Below are 22,972 nucleotides of genomic sequence, written 5' to 3'. Positions count from 1 at the left end.
CTACTGAGGTCAGCCTTTAATTTATCTGTCAACTTAAACTAAAAGCCTTTCTAGCTTAAGACTTTTTAGGCCTCATATTTCAAAGGCATCAATAGTCCTTGAAGGATCACAGTCTCCTTCATATTATGGTGAGGCATCAAAGTAGGATTTTTGCAGAGGATAATTATTATTATTTTTACTAATTATTAATTTCAACATAAAACTATTCTGGATTAAATTTTTCCTAATCTAGATCACAAATGCAGTGTGCTTTCAACCTAGCTCTGTTGAACAACATAACATAAAAAAATCTCTTGAACTGGTTATATTAACACATATCTGTAATTCCTGTTATGGGGAGGATAAGACTGGTGGATCATATAAGCTCTAGAGTTCCAAGCTTCAGAGGGGTTAATGCTGATTAAGTATTTGCATTATCTGGCACCAAGATGGGAAGTCCCTAGGAATAGGTCAGGGCTAACTAGGATAACTAGATTGCCTAAGGTGAAGCAAACTGGCCCAGGTAAGAAACAGAGCAGGTCACAAACTTCCATACTGATCAGAAGTGATACTGTGAGTAGCTACAAAACTTCCAGCCAGGTTGAGATAGGAAGACAAAAGTCTCAAAAAACCCTCAGAATCTCTTGCCCATAGAAATGGATATTTTTAATAATTTGGCAAAATGTAAGCTCCTTGACAGCGGGGACTATTTAATTTTTGTCTTTGTATTCCCTAATGCTTTGCACAGTGCCTTGCAAAGTTTATTGATTGATTCTCTTTCCTTTTCTTCTCTTTATCCACATGAAAGAGATCCAAACCTTGTGAAAAGGCAATCACCGTCGGTCAGACTGTCATCTCAAAGCACCGGAACACACGATATTACAGCTGCAGAGTAATAGAGGTGACATCTCAAACCTTCTATGAAGTTGTTTTTGATGATGGCTCCTTCAGTAGAGATACTTTTCCTGAAGACATTGTGGTGAGTTATGTTTGTTCTTTTGTGTGCTTGTGCGTGCGTGCGTGTGTGTGCCTGTGTAAATGAATTATAGTTATTCCTCAGGAGTATTTATTAATTTTGATCTTGAATATTGAAACATCTTTTACTTACTTAGTTCATGTTTGTTATTTTCTATTGCAAAGAATTATGTTTTTCTAACAGTCTTCCCAGGTTTCTTATTCTAATTAGTATCCACTATTTCTCTGAGAGAATTCAGACTAATCTTCCAAATTCCATTAGGTAAGTGAGAAATATGTTTAGCCAAAAAAGTTGACATAGGAATTCACCTATTCTTTTCTTAAGAAGGTTTAAATTTCTTAATTTTTCCTATTATAGGGGATAAGCTTTTCTTTTTCTTTTCTTCCCTGACAGTACATATACATTTATATCTATTCTGTGGAATACTATAAAGGGGATAAACAGCATGAAGGAAAAGTAATGTACCATTTATTTGGTTTCTCAATTGCAAAGCAGGCCATGATTTCCAGAGTATTTTGTACCTCCTCCCCTTTAAAAAAAATTTAAATGTCTGTGAATACATAGTATATTTATTATAGAGGAATTAATGTACATTTTGGCAAGGCATTTATCAGAATATTTGGAATAGAAGACCTTTGAAACTAGCATAAAATTGTATAACTGAAACCAAAATTTAATAGAGTGATCGTGATCATTTTAAAAATCATCTTTCTTGTAATCACAAAAGTACAAGACAGTAGCCCCAGGTAGGAGTGGGGGATGATCTTTACTGATGTTTTCATATTGTTTGTACATTAAAGTAGCTTCTTAATGACTCTTTAAAACACATTAGGAGCAGCTGAATATTTAATGTGACCATATATGATTGTACCTGACTTCATGATTTGTCTCTCAAGAGGAATTTGAACTTGCTCTGCTAACATTTCTACGCTTTTAAGAAAGACAGGTATATAAACAACACAAGTGACCTTATTTAAAAGATGGGAAAATAAATAACCTATACAGTACAATACGTCATTTATTTGCATGTCTTTTCAAAGCCTTAGACATAAGTTCCATTTCTACATGATCATAGCCTGCTGATGGGCAGTAAATTACTCTCTTTAATAGACTAGAAATTGGGATTTTGAAAGTTAGCTGCAACATTTCGTTGTTAGCCAAATGCCGTAATTTACTGCTCAGGGAACAAGCATATTACAAAAACCAATAAAATAATGGCTTTTCTGTTGACCCTATGCATTGGAGACAACAGTGCAATGGCAACAACAGAGATAAAACACATGGAGAAAGTTTCTGAGATGCTAGCCATAAATGATGGAACAATGATGGGTTCCACGAGGGAAAGGACTTTGCCATTATAATGAAATTTATATTCTTTCTTGGATAAAAATTGGAACTTTAGGAACTCCATTCATTTTGGTAAAGTATTTCACCTGAAGAATATTTATAATGAAAGACTTTAAAAATCAGGATCAAATTATATAACTGAAACCAAACCTTAAACCAGTCACCAGTGTCATTTTATAATCCCCTTCATTTGTAAACTCTAAAAACAATGTCATTTCTCATGACACATTCATCCCTAGCTGACTAACAGAGTGCCTTGCACATGATAAGAACTTAGTGAAGAAAAGCAAGAATTGGAAGAGGTAGGTTTGAATTTTGCTTCTTTTTCTTATCGTCAGTGTGACCTTGAGCAAGTCACTAAGCTTTCTGAGCCACAGTTTTCTGGAAAATAAATGCTCCTAGGTGTCTCTTAAAGCTCCAAAACCTATTATTTTGGAAGCCCAACACAATGAGGCATATTCCATGATTGAGTGAAAGGTTATTTCTGGGAGGATCTATTCATGAGTTCAGATTTCAATCTCAAACCTCCAGATTATTCCTCTAGACTGCCCCTTAAGAAACCTTTTTTTTTCCTATTATTTTCTGTGTAACCTTAAAACTCCATGAAAATTATTCTTTGACTAGCAGTTTGGAAAAACATTCTGTGCTCTTTGAACTTCCTTCCATGAGTCTCTGCTTTCAAAAATCTTCATATGAAACTCCTTTTTTTTAAAAAAATATATTTTATTTGATCATTTCCAAGCATTATTTGTTAAAGACATAGATCATTTTCTTTTCCTCCCCCCCACCCCCCATAGCCGATGCGTAAGTCCACTGGGCATTAGACGTTTTCTTGATTTGAACCCATTGCTTTGTTGATAATATTTGCATTAGAGTGTTCATTTAGAGTCTATCCTCTGTCATGTCCCCTCAACCTCTGTATTCAGGCAGTTACTTTTTCTCGGTGTTTCCACTCCCATAGTTTATCCTTTGCTTATGAATGGTGTTTTTTTCTCCTGGATCCCTGCAAGTTGTTCAGGGACATTACACCGCCACTAATGGAGAAGTCCATTACGTTCGATTATACCACAGTGTATTAGTCTCTGTGTACAATGTTCTCCTGGTTCAGCTCCTCTCGCTCTGCATCACTTCCTGGAGGTTGTTCCAGTCTCCATGGGACTTCTCCACTTTATTATTCCTTTTAGCACAATAGTACTCCATCACCAACATATACCACAGTTTGTTCAGCCATTCCCCAATTGATGGGCATCCCCTCGTTTTCCAGTTTTGGGCCACCACAAAGAGCGCAGCTATGAATATTTTTATACAAGTCTTTGTGTCCATTATCTCTTTGGGGTACCGACCCAGCAGTGCTATGGCTGGATCAAAGGGTAGATATTCTTTTGTCGCCCTTTGGGCATAGTTCCAAATTGCCCTCCAGAATGGTTGGATCAGTTCACAACTCCACCAGCAATGAATTAATGTCCCTGCTTTGCCACATCCCCTCCAGCATTCATTACTTTCCTTTGCTGTTATGTTAGCCAATCTGCTAGGTGTGAGGTGATACCTCAGAGTTGTTTTGATTTGCATCTCTCTGATTATAAGAGATGTAGAACACTTCTTCATGTGCTTGTTAATAGTTTTGATTTCTTTATCTGAGAACTGCCTATCCATTTCCCTTGCCCATTTATCAATTGGAGAATGGCTTGATTTTTTGTACAATTGATTTAGCTCATTATAAATATGAGTAATTAAACCTTTGTCAGAGGTTTCTATGAAGATTTTTTCCCAATTTGTTGTTTCCCTTCTGATTTTAGTTACATTGGTTTTGTTTGTACAAAAGCTTTTTAGTTTGATGTAGTCAAAATTATTTATTTTACATTTTGTGATTCTTTCTATGTCTTGCTTGGTTTTAAAGCCTTTCCCCTCCCAAAGGTCTGACATGTATACTATTCTGTGTTTCCTCAATTTACTTATGGTTTCCTTCTTTATGTTTAAGTCACTCACCCATTTTGAATTTATCTTGGTGTAGGGTGTGAGGTGTTGATCTATTCCTAGTCTCTCCCACACTGTCTTCCAATTTTCCCAGCAGTTTTTGTCGAATAGTGGATTTTTGTCCCAAAAGCTGGGATCTTTGGGTTTATCGTATACTGTCTTGCTGAGGTCGCTTTCCCCCAGTCTATTCCACCGATCTTCCTTTCTGTTTCTTAGCCAGTACCAAATTGTTTTGATGACTGCTGCTTTGTAATATAGTTTAAGGTCAGGGACTGCAAGGCCCCCATCATATGTGTTTTTTTTTTCATTATTTCCCTGGATATCCTTGATCTTTTGTTCTTCCAAATGAACTTTGTTATGGTTTTTTCTAAATCAGTGAAGAAGTATTTTGGTAGTTCAATGGGTATGGGACTAAATAGATAAATAAGTTTGGGTAGGATGGTCATTTTTATTATATTGGCTTGTACTATCCATGAGCAGTTAATGTTTTTCCATTTGCTCAAGTGTAGTTTTAGTTGTGTGGCGAGTGTTTTGTAGTTGTGTTCATATAGTTCCTGTGTTTGTCTTGGGAGGTAGATTCCTAGGTATTTTATTTTGTCTAAGGTGATTTTGAATGGGATTTCTCTTTCTAGTTCTTGCTGCTGAGCTGTGTTGGAGACATATAGAAAAGCTGATGATTTATGTGGGTTTATTTTGTATCCTGCAACTTTGCTAAAGTTGTTGATTATTTCAATTAGCTTTTTGGTTGAATCTCTAGGATTCTTTAAGTAGACCATCATGTCATCCGCAAAGAGTGATAACTTGGTCTCCTCCTTGCCTATTTTGATGCCTTCAATTCCTTTATCTTCTCTAATTGCTACTGCTAGTGTTTCTAGTACAATGTCAAATAGTAGAGGTGATAATGGGCATCCTTGTTTCACTCCTGATCTTAATGGGAATGGATTTAGTTTATCCCCATTGCAGATGATATTAGCTGATGGTTTTAGATATATACTGTTTATTATTTTTAGGAATGACCCTTCTATTCCTATGCTTTTCTTCCCCTCCCCTTCCCATGTGAATCTTTGTGTGAGAAAGATTATTCTATTTGGTCTTTCTTTACCCCCTATTTATACATTACATTTCCCCCACATATTAGTATACATTGATTGATATAAATATAGTCCTTATAGAAGAGAGTTTGAGTAAAAGAAGATAACATTTTTCCCCTTTCCTTAATATTTACCTTTTCAGGTATTCCTTGCTCTTTGATTTTCGGTATCAAACTTTCCACAGAGCTCTGGTCTTTTCTTTGCAAAAAGTTGGAAATCTTCTATTTTGTTGAATGCCCATACTTTCCCTTGGAAGTATATAGTCAGTTTTGCTGGATAGCTGATTCTTGGTTGGAGACCCAGCTCTCTTGCCTTTCTGAAGATCATGTTCCATGCCTTACGATCATTCAGAGTAGAACTTGCAAGGTCTTGTGTGACCCTGATTGGCATTCCTTTATATCTAAATTGTCTTTTTCTGGCTTCCTGTAGGATTTTTTCTTTTGTTTGATAGCTTTGGAATTTGGCAATTACATTCCTGGGAGTTGTCTTTTGGGGGTTTAGTGTAGAAGGTGTTCTGTGAGCTCTGTCAGTGGCTGTATTGCCCCCTTGTTCTAGAATCTCTGGGCAATTTTCTTTGATTATATCTTGTATCACCATGTCGAGTTTGGTGTTTATTTCTGGCTTTTCTGGGAGTCCAATTATTCTTAAATTATCTCTTCTCCCTCTATTTTCCAGATCTGTCACCTTGTCGGTGAGATATTTTATGTTCTCTTCTAATTTCTTGGTATTTTGGCTTTGCTTTATTAATTCTTGCTCTTTTACACGATCATTGTCTTCCAGCTGCCTGATTCTGGCCTTTAAAGCCTGGTTTTCCTTTTCAGTTTCATCACACCGGTTTTGTAGATGCGTGAATTTCTTTTGCATTATTTCCAACTTTTCCTCCCAGAAGGCTTCCATCTTTTTGATAATTTCTGATTCAAATTCTTCATGGGTTTGTGGAGAGTTTTCATTTCCTTTGGAAGATTTTGGAGCATTTTCTTGTATATCTTCTTCTATCTCCTCTGTATTTTGTATTTTGGTTCCATAGAATGTGTCCAAAGTAGGCCCCTTTCTTCTTATTTTTCTTGGTATTTTGGGGCTTCTGTGCTTCTGTGGAGTTTGCCATCTCTGAATGGGGAGGATTAGCTTTTCTTATCTCTGTCTGGTGTTCAGAGGCTTTCGTCCTGGGCAGATTGTCGGTTCTATGAGGTTTCCCTGGGTTAAATTGAGTATGCCTCACTGGAACTGGAGTGGAAGGGTCGGACCAGTGGGCCACACTCTCCCCCGGCTCTCTGGGTCGGGTTGCTTTCCGGAAGTTGCCTTCAGAATAGCTGGCCGTGAGGCTGTTTCGTTGGCCTGTGGGGGGATGGGCTGCGGCTTCCCGGAGCTCCGAGGGCAGTGACTTTCACTGAGACTTGGATAGAAGGATCCAGCCCGTGAGGCTGTCTTGCCCGCCCTGAGGGTTGCTGTTGTTTCAGACAAGCCTGCTGTCTGCGGGGGGGAGCTCCAAGGGCAGTGACTTTCACTGGGACTCGGATAGAAGGCCCTGAGGGTTGTTGTTGTTTCAAACGACCCTGCTCTCTGAGCTGGGTGGGGCTGTGGCTTCCCGGAGCCTTGGACTCTGCGCTCCTACCCCTTAGGTCCAAGTGATCTCAGGTTCTGGCTTTTGAGGGGGGCTGTACCTTTTGATCCGGGTCCAGGTCCAGGAGGAGGATTCCCAGGGTCTATGCTGTTGATCGGTTTGAATTTCGACGCCTTAAGAGCTTATAGTTTGAGATCGGTAGGGAAGGGTTTTCAGGAGATCTGAACTTTAGTTTTCTCTAAGCTGCCATATTGACCAGATGTCCAGAACATTTTATATTTAAACAAAAAATATAAGACAGCCATGGGTCTCAAGATGTTTACATTCAAATGACACTTACTTAGAGAGTCAGATCTTGTTTATAAAATTTGGGTGCTTTTTTAATAAATCCACCAGTGTTATCCTTCTCTTCTGCCATTCATCTTTCCAGCATCATACTCTTTATTGCCAAGGCTGCTACAACAGTACCTATTGTGTGCCTTAAACATAACTATAAAATCAACATTCATATCAAACTTCAGTTACTTCAAACATAGGATAATTTTATAATAACTAAAATTTCTTAAATTTAAATTATTTGCCATTTATTAACTAGAGAGTCCAAACAAAACAATATCATACTATATATTTTTAACAAAATCAATAGAACCTTTGGGAAACTAGCAGTGCTTTTTAATGGCTCCATCAAAACAGCCCATCTGTTTAACCTCAGTATGTAATACTTTAATTTCTAAAGAATTGAAGTTGTCTATGTCCCATAGGGAAATAGAATGACAGACGGTGGACCTAACTCTGCTTTTCTAAATCCTTTGTATTTTATTCTCCTAAAATCTTAAGGCATAAATTAGTCTATATCTTGCTTTCCCTCTCTTCTATCTCAAATTATATGATACAGTGGCTATTTGTCCTTCAGGTTTCTACTCTAACTTCATCAATGACCATTTCATCTTGCTTGATCAGTCCAGTCAACAAGCATTTACTAATGTGACATGCTTTATGGTGAAGTTAAAAATAAAATTAATGAAACTATCCTACTTAGGAATTTATATTTTATTGGTGATGACCACAAGTACATATGTAATTATATACTCAGAATAAGTATTTTTAAAAATGCATCTTGAGGGAAGAGAGCAACAGGATTCAAACAGTAAATTCCCTGTTTTTCTTCAGTCTTTTGAAAGGGGAAATTATAATTAAGGCAAATTAGTGTTTCAGTGTTTGGCAGAGAGACTGCCATCAAATTTCCAGGATGAAGTAAGTCTACTGTTACTATAGTATTTTGCTTTAGAACTGGTCTTATAGGCTTCTTATCTCTACAGATTAGCATGGTGCTTAACACATAGAAAGTGCTTAATAAATCCTTGCTGATTGGGCAATTGATATTCAGTACTTGAATAACCCCATATTTATTGCTTCTTTTTGCTTAAACTTTTCTAATTCCACTTTGAGTCCTACTCTACTTACTCTCAATAATATTTAATGAGTTCAAATTTTCTCTCCTGCATCAGATACTCTAGGCCACAGTTTCTTTACATATACTTTGTACATTTATTTATAAACATTGTCTTTTTTCTCCTCATCTTCCTCTCCCATCTTACTCTGAAGAAAATTCCACTGATGTACTGCACTGCCTTCTTGGTGACTTTCTTGACTGACCTTTGAGGCTACCATGTTAAACTGCCTACTTTTAAGTGGCTCAAGACAACAAATGTAATTAGATCTACCCAACTCATTCTGATTGCCAGTATTTTACAAATACTTCCTTCTTCTTCCCTGAACCCTAGGTTATCTGACTTGTCTTGAGATAAGAACCTAAGAGAAGTAGCCAAAACACAAGCAGATAAGCCAAAATCCAATATTCAGATGTTTTATTTCTGTGTCATCCAGAAATTGTCTAAAAAATTTCTTCCCAACAGAATACCTGCAGAATGTGTATATCAGTTCAGTTAAACTCAGCATGCCATCTGAAGCTGTCAGATGAAGTAATAAAAGATATATTGCTCTACGATTCAGCCTGTCCAAGAAATTTCAGCATTGGAGCTGATGATTTTTTTTTTGTCTCCTGCTATTTCTCTGAAATAGAAGTGTCTCCACCTGAAAGAACTCAATAAGCATAGAAATACTAGGGTCCCCTTTTTAACCAAGAGACAAACCCAGATGCCTTTAGTATGATTACACTGACACTATTGTGGCTATCTCCTTTTACTGGCAGCCCCGAGAGAGTATTCACTGTGATGAAAATGTTGAAGCCTGTGCTCCATCACTCTGTGACTAACTGCACATTAAATTCACCACTGGCCATGAAAAGAGCAGGGCCATTTAGAAATTCGACAGCAAGAGTTCATCACTGGAATTTTCACAGTGGCCTGCTGTAGTTTTCAACATCTGTTGAAATATAAAAGAAGGGAGGTAGAGTCAAGATGGCGGCATAGAGGCAGCAAATGTTCAGACCTCTGAAAACCCTTCCTTATGGATTACAAACTAAATGCTCCTAGGGGACTGAAAATCAAACCTAACAAGACAGAGCCAAGGAACCCTCCTGATGGACTCAATTTAAAAGGTACCTCTCCTCCCCCCAAAGCCAGGATTTGAGAACACTCCAGTTTAAGGGGAAGGAAGAAGGAAGGTCCCAGGACCCCTCTTCCACCTAGAGCGCTAAGTCTTTAGCTCCCTCTGGTCAGGCAAAGGTGCTGATCTGGAGGGAGTACTTTGCAGGTAAAGCTATGCCAGGCACCGCGCATCTAACACAGGCAGTGGGGAATCAGATAGAGAAGAAGCACAGAGATGAGAGTGTGCAGGAGTTTCAGCAGTGGAGACCCTCTATATTGGGCCACCCCCCACACCTTTCCCTTTGGCCTCAGAGCACATCCAACAATCCAGCCAGACTTAATCCCATCAAAGCTTTCAGAGGGCAGGGAAGCTCAAGCTCCAACACCCTTCCCCCACAGACTGCTAGATTTAATCCCATCAAAGCTTCCAGAGGGCAGGTAAGCTCAAGCTCCAACACCCCTCCCCTACAGACTGCACTGAGACATTTACTGACAAAACTCCAAGGGTGAAGATGGAAAGAAAAGCCCAAAACCACAAAAAAAAAGAGAGGAGCAAGAGCTCAGGCAACTGCAGAGAGTAAAGAAGTGGTAAACATGAGGAAACAACAGAAAAAGAAAAAAGAAACTACAATTGACAGCTTCTAAACAGGCACTGAACAGAGAGCAAACGGAACAGAGAAGGATGATGGAACACCAAGCAAAAAAAAAAAAACAGAAAACCTAGCTAATTGGATATGGGCTCTGAAAGAACTCAAAAACTATAATTCAAAACACAATTAAGAGAGGCTAAAGACAACTTGGAAAAGAACTTTAAAACTAAGATATCTGGGAACAGAGGCACTTGAAATAAAACAATAAAATAGTGCCTTGAAAACCAAAATCAACCAGCTTGAAAATGAGGCAAAGGAGATGAAAGATGAGACAAAGAAATGAAAGATGAGGTAAAGAGAATGAAAGATGACCTGCAAAGAAAATCAGACCAGAAGGAGGATGACCAAAAAGCCAGGGATGAAGTCCAGTCTTTAAGAACCAGAATACAACAACTAGAATCAAGTGACCTCACAAGGCAGCAGGACACTACAAAACAAAATCAAAAGAATGAAAAAATTGAAGAAAATATGAAGCGTCTCATTCACAAAACAGAAGATTTAGAAAATCGTTTGAGAAGAGACAATTTAAGAATCATTGGTCTACCAGGAGACCATGACAAAAGAAAAAGCCTGGACAGAAAAAGACTCCAGCAAGTTATGAGGGTTATTCACTATGACCAGGTAGGATTCATACCAGGAATGCAGGGATGGTTCAATATTAGGAAAACCATCCACATAATTGATCATATTAACAAGAAACTGACAAAAATCTCATGATTATCTCAATAGATGCAAAAAAAGCCTTTGATAAAATACAACACTTATTCCTATTGAAAACACTAGAAAGCATAGGAATAGAAGGGCCTTTCCTAAAAATAATAAACAGTATACCTAAAACCATCAGCAAACATCATCTGCCATGGGGATAAGCTAGAAGCCTTCCCAATAAGATAAGGAGTGAAACAAGGATGCCCCATTATCACCTCTATTATTTAACATTGTACTAGAAACACTAGTTGTAGCAATTAGAGAAGAAAAAAAAATTGAAGGTATTAAAATAGGTAATGAGGAGACCACACTTTCACTCTTTAAAGAAGATATGATGGTCTACTTAAAGAACCCCAGAGAATCAAATAAAAAGCTAGTTGAAATAATCAACAACTTCAGCAAAGTTGCAGGATACAAAATAAATGCACATAAGTCATCAGCATTTCTCAGCAGCAAGAATTAGAAAGAGAAATTCCATTTAAAATCACCCTAGACAATATAAAATACTTAAGAATCTATCTGCTGAGACAAACACAGGAACTATATGAACACAAATACAAAACACTCCACACAGTTAAAACTAATTTAAACAATTGGAAAAACATTGACTGCTCACAGGTAGGATGAGCTAACATAATAAAAATGAATATCCTACCCAATTGTATCTATTTATTTAGTGCCATACCCATTGAACTTCCAAAAAACTTTTTTTACTGAATTAGAAAAAACCATAACAAAGTTCATTTGGAAGAACAAAAGATCAAAGTTATCCAGGAAATAATGAAAAAAATGTGAAGGAAGGAGGCCCAGCAGTATCAGATGTCAAACTATACTATATAGCAGTGGTCATCAAAACAATATGGTACTGGTAAGAGACAGAGAGGAGGATCAGTGGAGCAGACTAGGGGTAAGTGACCTTAGCAAGACAGTCTATGATAAGCCCAAAGATCCCAGCTTTGGGTACCAAAACCCAATATTTGATAAAAAGTGCTGGGAAAATTGGAAGACAGTATGGGAGAGATTAGGTTTGGATCAACATGTCACACCCTACACCAAGATAAACTCTAAATGCGTGAATGACTTGAATATTAAAGAATGAAACTATAAGCAAATTAGGCAAACACAGAACAGTATACATGTCAGATCTTTGAGAAAGGAAAGACCTTAAAACCAAGCAAGAGCTGGAAAAAATTACAAAATGTAAAATCAATAATTTTGATTGCATCAAATTAAGAAGGTTTCCTACAGATTGTAAGAATAATTTTAGTGTTGTAACCTAAAACTAAATTAATTTTGGGTGCCAGCGAATATTGCAAATAAAATACCCAAATGAGTTAGTAAATTTATGGTGGTTTAATTAATATAGAGGAATGGAATTAAGAAGAAATGAGAGGGAAAGGGTGTAGGATTTCTCCCGCCTGGCCTGTGCCAGAGGAAGTTCAAGGTCATCTGCCACAAGATCTCTGAAGATTAGTGGCTTTCTAAGAGGGTAGTGTTTGGAAGCCAAAGGAGAAAGAATCAGCCTACACTCTGATATCGCTCAGTAGAGATGCCTCACCTGAACTAGGCTCCTCAGCTTCTCCCTGTATAGTATCAAGGAAAACATATCGCTGAACCAGACAATAGCTACAGCCACGCCAAGATGCTGAAATGCCCAGCACACTGCAGCCAGCTACCTCTCTGCTGTCAAAGAGGCTGAAGAGAGGAAGAGGACACGAAGTATAGACAGTTTTTACATCACTTTCCTGCATTTCACATATACCAATGGTAGCTTAAACTTGATTTAGGACAGCCCAGGGGTCTGCCAGTTGTTTCTGATTTGTCATTTGCTAACATATGTCTGTCACAGGCCATCCTCCTAAATTCTTAATCTTTCAGTATGGGTGTAGACATTCCTGTTTTTGTTAGACTAAGTAGGGTGGAGTAATCTAAAGTTCACAAAACAAAACCAATGTAACCAAAATTAGAAGGAAAGCAACCAATTGGGAAACAATCTTCATAACAAAAACCTCTGACAAAGGTCTAATTACTCAAATTTATAAAGAGCTAAACCAATTGTATAAAAAATCAAGTCATTCTCCAATTGATAAATGGATAAGGGACATGAATAGGCCATTTTCAGTTAAAGAAATCAAAACTATTAATAAGCACGTGAAAAGTGTTCTAAATCTCTTATAATCAGAGAGAAACAAATCAATATAACTCTGATGTATTTCCTGACACCTAGCAGATTGTCTAACATGACAGCAAGGGAAAGTAATGAATGCTGGGAGGTATATGTCAAGGACATTAATGCATTACTGGTGGAGTTGTGAATTGAACCAATCATTCTGGAGGGCAATTTGGAACTATGCCCAAAGGGCAATAAAAGACTGTCTGCCCTTTGATCCACCCATAGCCCTGCTGGGTTTGTAACCTAAAGAGATAATAAAGAAAAAGACTTGTATAAGAATATTCATAGCTGCGCTCTTTGTGGTGGCAAAGAATTGGAAAATGAGAGGATGTTCTCCAGTTGTGGAATGGCTGAACAAATTGTGGTATATGTTGGTGATGGAATACTATTGTGCTCAAAGAAATAATAAAGTGGAGAAATTCCATGGGAACTGGACTGACCTCCAGGAACTGATGCAGAGCTAAAGGAGCAGAACCAGGAGAACATTGTACACAGAGACTGATACACTGTGGTACAATCAAATGCAATGGACTTCTCCACTACTGGCAATGCAATGATGCTGAACAACTTGGAGGAATCTACAAGAAAAACCACTATCCACATTCAGAGGAAAAACTGTGGGAGTAGAAACACAAAAGAAAAACAATTACTTGAATACATAGGTTGAGGGGATATGGCTGGGGATGTAGACTCTAAATGAACATCCTAATGCAAACACCAATAGCATGGAAATAGGTTCTGATCAAGGACACATGTATTACTCAGTGGAATAGAACGTTGGCTCCAAGAAGGGTGGGAGTAAGCGAGGGAGGGAAATAATGTGATTCTTATAACTAAGGAATAATGTTCTAAATTGACTAAATAAATTAATTAAAAAAATAAAATCACTGGAGGTGAAAAAAAAAGATTATAAAAGAAGAACCTACATGAATTAGGGCTAAACTGGAACTGTGTTGAATTACTCTACACTAGAACAAAAGCTAACTTCTAGGCTCTTCAAACAAGTTGTGTTTTTGTTTGTGTGTTTGTGTATGTCAAATATAGAATCAACTGCTAACTTTTGAAATCCACTTACATCTTAACCAATTCTGTCTTCTTCTGTCATTACGTTAATTTGTACAGGAAAGCTTTTAATTCTTCTAGAGGCTTGTTATAACACTTTTCACTATCTGGATGATTTTTTTCAGGAATAACATTAGGTTTTTTCCTACCAGCATTACCATTTCTTCATAACTGAAATAATTCCTCATAATTTTTGCTAGTGTTTACACATGAAAGAACATATTATAATGATTTGCTGAGATAGAGAACGAGAGAGAGAGAGACAAAGAGAGAATGTATGTAGTATATGTCTTTGGTGGTGGAGGGCCAGTAATTTCATTGGTGGTAAGGAAACTTCTACCATGGCAACTATTCTGCATTTCAGATAACCATGAATTACCTTAGTTTGTTTACATGTTATGTCCCCCCAGTAGACTGTAAGCTCCTTTGAGGGTAGGCTCAGTTCATAATTTTATGATTGAAATATACATAGCCCTATGTGCTATGTCCTTCACATTCCCAACTTTCACTCATATCCACCTCTACTCAAATCAATGTAGAGAACCTATCATGTGGAAACTTCTCTCCCTAATAATAATCTGTAGTTTCAGAGAATTGCACTGAGATATTAGATGACTTGCCAAGGAGACAAGGCCTTTTTGGGTGAAATGTTGAGCTTGAAAGCATATACTATAGATAATTTATAGAATAATAGTTTTCCACCAAAAACCTGCTCTGATATCTTATGATATCTTATGTATCAAGGAGGCAACTGTTTTTAAAGTCTATGCAAGTGAAAATAAATTGGCATATGTGTCCACAACATTAAAAAGCTTGGAATAACTACCTGTAGTTTATTATACTAGGATAATCAATCCAGCTAAGAATAGGAAGTCTCATTACCATAGGATGATTTTTTTTTCTTATTGATCAGAGCCAGATATTGATGAATAATCTATCTTTTTGTTGTTACAGGCAAGAAATATCATACCGATAATCATGAATTTGTTGAAGTATATAAAGAATATAGATTTAAATCCACATAGTACTTTTTGCTTTTCTGACTTTCATAAACAATATCTAATCTTATCTTCAGAGTGCTATGTAGTAATAATAGAAAGGGATACTTCCAAAGAAATGAGGTATATATCATTATAGATATTTCAAGACTCTATGTCATGGTAGGGTTTTGGAATTAAAATTTTTTCCATAATATTATAAATTTAGAGCTAGGTGGGTATCTAAATGTTGTTTTGCAATATCCTTCTATTTTAAAGGTGAAAAAGTGAACCCCATTGAGGATGGGGTACTTGCCGAAGGATATGTAGTAAGTGGAAATGTCAATATCAGGTCTTTTACTCCAAATCTAGTACTCTTTCTACCAAACAACTCTCCCTTAAATGATCTATAAGATCTATTCTAACTTTAATATTCTATACTTTCAAGAAGATTCTTGTCAACTGATCATTCAACAAATAGTCATATTACTACACTTTCACTGACTATCCTCAGTGGTGTATTTAAATCATAAAGGATTAAAGTGCAGAACAGTAAAAAATATACATTAAGCTTGAAGTCACAGGACTTAGCTCTCAGTTTCCTCATTTGTGGATGCTGAGATACTGAACTCTAAGAAAGATCACATTAGACACGTTATGTTGGATATGGTATCTATGCCTGATAGGCCATTTACCTGCTCACAGTGATTGCCTTGTTTCAGTACCGTGGCCATAAAGCTATGAATTCATGATTGGGTTTCCATAATTCTTAATCAGGAGTCCTTTCCCACTACAGTTATTTATAGGAAATGCTGGTTATTTATTCAGAAAAAAACTCATCACTGCTCTCATGACTTTATAGTTTAAATAGCTGTCATTTCCAGTGTTCTTCACATTTATCTCTTCTTTTTTGATCAATATATCTTTTTCATCCTTATTTAGGAATTATTTCATATTAATTGAATTTGAAATAATATTCATAGAGGACAAGTTCTTTGAACATCCCATCTAAACATGAAGGTTCTTTAATGTATAGAGTCTCACCTTTAATTCTTGGCAATAAGACTTACTGTACTATATTAAATAAGCAGTGGAATTAATTTCTAGAATTTTATTCACCATATTCAGAGCAGAATTCAAACTCCTAGGACATTAAACTAAAATATTTCAAGCCTATTTTTATATATGTTGTGCAGAATATTAAAAAAAAGAAGATAATTTTTATTCTCAAAGAGCTCATAGTACAGTTGGGAAACAAACTTTCTAATGGAAATCTAGGAGACCAGTGTATCTGGATGAAATTATATATCATGGAGAGTAAGATATAAAAAGTCTAGAATGGGAGAACCTATGTTAGGAAGGACTTTCAGTTTTAAACAAGATTTTGTATTTGATTCTGGAAGCAACAGGGAGACATTGGAATTTATTGAGTAGGCATGTGGTATGGTCAGAACTGCATTTTAGGAAAATCACTTTAGTTGTTGAACACAGGATGGATTAAAGTGATGAAAGACTTGGGACAGGCAGATACTCCAGTAGGATATTACTGTAATCTAGTTGTGAGGTAGTAAGGGCCTGCACCTGAGTGGTGGCACTCTCAAAGGGGGCATATGTGACAGATGTTACAAAGTCATACAAACACTGATAGAATACTATTGTAAAAAGTTGTCTCTTTGTTTCTGAAATTTGTTTGGGGTCATTAAAAGAGCTCTACAATTTCCCATTTGTGCCAGAACAGCCAAGTGGGTAAAGAATCTCTCTTATCTAGATCATGATGTGTATTTAGATAAATGAACGATAGAATTTGTACATATTTAGACAGAAAGTGTAAATAAGTAACTTGAATACATAATTAAACAGGAGGAGTAGAGTAGGCTCAGTTTGCTTTGGTGTATGAACCATTCTTTGAAAATATTGTTATTAAGTGCTTTGAGAATCAGTATTAAATACTCAAGCCATGGGAAGACCATCCAAGTACCCTATAAGTTTATTTACCAAATGCTAATCCAGGACCATAAAGAAGTTTCTGAAGTTTTTTAACACATTTTTTTTCAACCAAAAGATGCAAAAATTCAACAGCATTTCTCTTTCCATTAATAGATTTCCTTTGATCCATCTATTTCATCCTGCTATCATCCCTTTCCCCTTATCTGTGCTACTGTGCTTTAAAAAGAAAATCGATGTCTTTAGGTTTCCTTTTTCATTACCTACACCTTTTTATTGTGACTCTTTTTCTCCCTTCTTCCTTTACAACATTACTAAATCTTCTTTCTGAAAACTCACTAATGTTCTTTTAATTGACAGATCTGGTGACTTTCAGTTCATATCCTGGATATCTTTCAACCCAGAAGTGGTTCGGAAAACTCACCTCTTTGGATTCTAAGATACTACACTCTCTTGGTTCTCTTTTTGTATTTTTTTTATCTGGTCCATATTTATCTCTTTTAGTATTTCTCCATTCTTTTGATCTCTTTGTTATTCCTCAAACTCCCATGTTCAGCCTTTTCCCCCTTCTCTAAATATTTTCCCTTGGTAAACACATTCATTCTCATAATTCCAACTGTTATTTCTAAATAGATAATTCCAAAAACCATTCACTCTAGTCTTCTTATTGCCTATCTACATTGAAGAACTGGACTTTTCATTTCTGACTTCTAAGTCAAGACCATGTCCAAGATTTTTACTTTATTTCTTGTCCATCTTCTTGCCAGCTGCCCTTGCTCCTCAAGCCCCACCTCTAGTCTTCTCCTGTTCCCTGTTTAGTTCTTCAGCCCTAATCTATGGATTACTTAACTTTGTGTCAGAAATACCAGAATTTAAATCCTGCCTCAGACACTTACTAGATATGTGACCCTGAACAAGTCCCTTAACTTCTGTCAAGCCTCAGTTTTCTTATCTGTAAAATGGATATGATTGGTTTCTTATCCGTTCTGGTTATAAATCTATTATCTGATGAATTCTGTCAATCCTTCTGTGGGCTCGTATACTCCCCTAAAGTTCTTTTCTACCCTTTAACTTTCCTCTTGGTAACTTTCCAAACCAATATATCCTTCCCTATGCAATCATTTCCTATTAGAAATTGTTCATTGAGACCCTCTGAATTTGTCTGATCTAAATCTATCCTTCTCCAAGTTCCTAGCATAGCTCTTTATCTTCATATAGTAGGCAGTTAATAAATATTTATAAAACTAAATTTAAATCATTTTCTTCTTGGCAATTTCTGTTATCAAATGCCACTAGTATGCCTACTGATGGTGTCTTAACATTTTTTAGTTTTGTGGTCAGAGCCTTCTCTACACTTTTGTATAGTATTTTGCTATCTACGTCTGTTGAATGGTGTTGACGTTAGCTGGAATTAGATGACTAATTGGAAAGTAAAAATTCAGAAAGATATATTAGAAGCTGATTTTGAAGGTCAAATAGAGGAGTTTGTATTTTAGCTTCATAGCAGTAGGGAGCCACTAAAGCTTCTTGTGCTGTGGAATGTTAGGTACTTAAGGATATCCCTTTTGCAGCCATATAGAGGATTCATCAGAATGGAGAGAGACTGGATACAGAGAGAACAATTAGGAGACTAGGAAAAAGTGATTAAGCCCTGAATTAGCTATGACAAGGTTCTCATGCTACTTGTTAACTCTTTCAGATGGTTAAGAGATCAAGAATATTTAGTTATATTTTATTAATATTCCTAAACTACCTAAATATTAATGCAAACAGTTGCTTCACAGAATCTTCATGTATATGTTTATCTATATATACCTACATATATGCATATATATTGTATAATTGGAAATCTTATATACACATGTATGTAAAATATGTGAGTACATATAAACATTTGTGTGTATGTGTATGTATGTGTTTGTAAGTTCATACTTATGATTTCATTGACATTCTGAACTCAAGAAAAAAATGGAGAGTGTCATCTAGTTTTCAACTTAAAGAACATACTGAGGCACTGAGGAGTTATATATCTGGTGGTTCTATGTCATAGGTACAAGGTCATGTAGCAAATATAATTTAGCAGTGAAAGCTAACTGAATGAAGTGACTAAGATTTCACATGGAGCAACTTACTGCTGGGAACTAAACGCCACCATCCATACAATACAAGTCACATGTTAGGAAAATGCTATGGTACCTCTTTTCTCTTAAAAATTATATTCAGAATCAGAATTTCTTTTTGAATTTTTATTTGAAAGGAAAATCAGATTCAAAAATCTTTTCCTTTTTAAAAATTCATTTTAGAAGAAAATTTATTTAAATCAAAACAAGATATTCTCCAAAGATACTCATTAATGTTTTCCTTTGTTTTCATGACATTGACAAATTCACCACTTGTGACATTAATAATAGCATTACAAAGAGAGGGCCAAATGGAATAGTGAGTTAACCTCTCACTTCTAATGGCCCAAGTTCAGACAATAGCTCAAGTGAAAGGCTTTTTAGTGACCTCATCAGACTCTCCTATGAACATTTACCATGGAGCTGTGACCCAGTGGCATCATTTCACAAATCTTTACTTAAGAGAACCTCAGAAATGGCTTAGTTGTCATTTGTCAGGAAATAAAAGCAGAATGAAAATTACTTATCCTTCATCTTAAATTCACTGACAGCAGACATTGACACTTCATGCTTGTGTTGTATTAGAAAACTTCAGTGTTTATGATGATCCTTCTGTTCCTTCTGAAATATGAAACAATATATTTGCTTTCTAGGAGTATGGTTTATAGCTTTTTGAAATCTTGCCACTCTGACTTCATTCTGGTTACCACCCTTGACAAGTGAGCATCACTGCCTGGCCCCCATTCTTGTTTATTCAGTGCCCGTTTTCCTCAATAGGTTCCCCTTTCTCTGGTATAGATAAGCACAATGATTTCTGAAATAATGAGCTTACAGCATGAGATTCCTGAGTTGAGGAGGCAACATTTTTTTTAGAAGTCATTTTATATTGTTCAAATCCATTCCAAACCCAGGTACTAAAGCATTTGCCTATATCACATGAATTGATAATATTTCTCAGAGGATTAGGTATCTACAAATCTGTCAACAGATATGTTCTTTTTGTTACTTTTGGACATATGATAGGAAAATAATATGTCATTTAATCAAAATAACTTTGACATAAAATATATTAAATATAAACTGTGCTTAAGAAATATTGTATCAGGTCCTCAAATTATGCAGAAAACTGGTTAACTAATAACAATTTTCAGATACTTCCTTTTAAAAATATTTCACCAAGTGGGTGTGACAATTATTCCATAACTACAGCCTCAATGGTATTGTTTATTTCTTTAAAACAAAATTGAGGGTAAAAATGAAATCAACTTTCACTGGTCCTTTTAACCTCATCCTTCTGTAACTATACATTTCTACTACACCTTAATTTACCTGATGGTTAACATTGACAGCATTAGAATGGAGCAATGTACCCAAAACCAAATCCTTCCATACAGGTGATAGAATTCTTCCAGTAGAATTCAACCTTCACATGATTAACCCTCAGGCTAATAAAAATGTGTTTTCCACAAATAGGTCATATCAGCCCTCCACTAGATCTTGCCCATTCCTCTTCATTAACCTTGAGTTCTATACTTTTTGTTTGCTCTTAATCATCCTGATGCAATTTTTAGTTGTAATCCAGGGGCTTTCCCTTCCTCATAAAAGTAATAGTGCTCCTTGGGGCCCATGTTCTGGGGTAGAATATAGTTGAAAACCAACAAAGTAGAGATGGGCAGAGTCCAGGACTTCACTTGTAGGTTATCCTCAACAATCCCCTCTCATCCTCCCTCCATGTCTCCTGCCTTCTCCAAGATCTGTCTCCTTTTATTAAATGGCAAATTTATAAATGTGTTAAAATAGATGTAATTTGGATTATTGTTGTTTAATATTCATGAAAGTACATTCCAGTACTATTTACTTATGGCTTATAAATAAGAGTCTTCACTTTGTTTCCCAGAGTACTTAGTTTGAAAGAGGTAAATTGATATTTATGGAGTGAGCAGACTGACCATTAATTAATTTTATTAACTAATTCATATTGCTCACATAACTTTCATACTAAGTATAAAAGTATTATTGAATGAAATGAAAAAAAAAAGGATGTAAGGCAACAGGAGAAATTGTATTTATTTTGTATTTCCTGGGCATTTCAGAAGTCACTGTTTCAGCGTGCAGAAAAAGAAGAGTAAAATTCTTAAAAGCTTTTGTCTCAGCTGTAATCATTGGCTTGGTCTGTCTCCTCCTGCAAATCATTTATCCTCTGTGTATTTTTCCTGTCCTTATAATGGAGACGATAATGCTTGGCATTCTCCTAAATCACAGGTGTTTTAAATTTTTAGCTAATTCTGTAACAGTACTTTATATTCATAGAATCTTTGTGTAGTCTAAACAGTGTAATTATACAGTATTATGATGATAATTTCTACATATTCACAGCTTTTAGACCCCATAATTTCAAGCAAAGATAATTTTCTCCAGTGAATCTAAGCATATGTGATAGGTACTTTGAAGAAAAAAATATTAACTAAGATTCCCTTTGTGGACTCAGAAGCAAATAAATAATAAATATAGTGTAGTGGATACAGCAGTGGTTATGGGGTCATAAAGATCTGGATTCCACATCTCCTCCTCAGACCTTATGAGATGTATTTCCTTGGGTAAGTCTCAAACTACGTCTAATATCTTTAAAATTAATGCTCAAACTTAGTAGTCTCTAAGGTCTTTTCTAGCTCTTTAAATCAATGATTTTTTGATCTGTGAAATAAGAATGTGAAAATTATGTATGTACAATATGAAGAACATTCTAGTTACCAAAAGAACACATTTAAAAATTGTTTCTAAGCAAAAGACAAATCTTTATCTGTTCAGCCCTTTAATAAAGAACTAGGAAGCCCCACATCTCATTTATTACTCATTTCTTTCTTTTTCTAAATAGAGGATGAAATAGTCTTTTAAATAGCTATGCTGATTTATAACTATAAAACAAGTGACTGATAATATAAGTCAAGCTTTAGCTCTTGCATTATAATTTCAAAAAGCCAAGATGTAAAAACTCTGTAAAATAGAATATATAATAGAACTATTGAATGATTCTAAGCTGTAATGACAAAAGAGATACTCTGAGGAGAGCAGATGTGTTTTAAATTGAAGCTCTTACTATTTAATAGGCCTAATACAAATAATGCTTTGAGGGCAACTATAAATATTAAGTCCAAAAGCTTTCATTTTTCCCTTTCCTGCATATTTTTCATTAAAAATTGCCTGAGAAATTTAATGTTAACATTCCTTTACAATTTTATGTGCTCTCATTTGCTATATCTAACCTCCCCCCCACCCCCTTTTTGGTCAACAATTGGGAGTTTTGGGGGCAGTGGTCCTGTGACCAGTTGTTCTGGGGAAGCTCCTACTACGTGTACAGTAGCAGGTGATATGCCACTTAAGTCTTAGAAAGAAGCAAGTAGCAACCATCTTGATCAGTCCTGTCTGACTCTTTGTTTGACCGCATTTAGGATTTTCTTGGACGAGATTAATGGAGGGGGTTGCCATTTTTTCCTTCAGCTCATTTGACATATAAGGAAACTGAGGTAAACAGGGTCGAGTGACTTGCCCATGGTAGCAGAGTTAGTAAGTATTTGGTATTTTCCTAAATCTCAGATGTTTTTGATTTTTGACAGATTTCAACACAGGAAGATGAGTCTTCCTGAGTATTTGCCTTGTTAAGTAAATTGACTAGACTTATAAAACCAGTGAAAGAGTTAGCATTTATTACCCATGTTTTTCTGATATTGAGGCTAGCTCTCTACTCATCTATTTTGCCATATTGTTGTTCACATTTCAAAAGACATTAAAATAATTACTTTTACTCTTTAATTATCTTTTAATTGTATTCTTAATTAAAGTATTTTCTGTCATTTTTATATG

General features: G+C 35.9%; 1 protein-coding gene across 11 annotated transcripts in view; it reads left to right on the top strand.

Moving 5' to 3' along the window:
• Positions 1–22,972, top strand: part of KDM4C (lysine demethylase 4C) — a 469,399-nt gene that overhangs the window by 405,385 nt on the left and 41,042 nt on the right. For all 11 annotated transcript variants that reach the window (XM_016424248.2, XM_007499560.3, XM_016424249.2 and 8 more), the window contains one exon: positions 788–958. In XM_016424248.2, coding sequence (XP_016279734.1) covers positions 788–958 — 171 coding nt within the window. The remainder of the gene's footprint in view (positions 1–787; positions 959–22,972) is intronic.

The sequence above is a fragment of the Monodelphis domestica genome, chromosome 7 (genome assembly GCF_027887165.1).
Source record: "Monodelphis domestica isolate mMonDom1 chromosome 7, mMonDom1.pri, whole genome shotgun sequence".
NCBI lineage: Eukaryota > Metazoa > Chordata > Mammalia > Didelphimorphia > Didelphidae > Monodelphis > Monodelphis domestica.
This window is presented reverse-complemented; position numbering and strand designations above follow the sequence as displayed.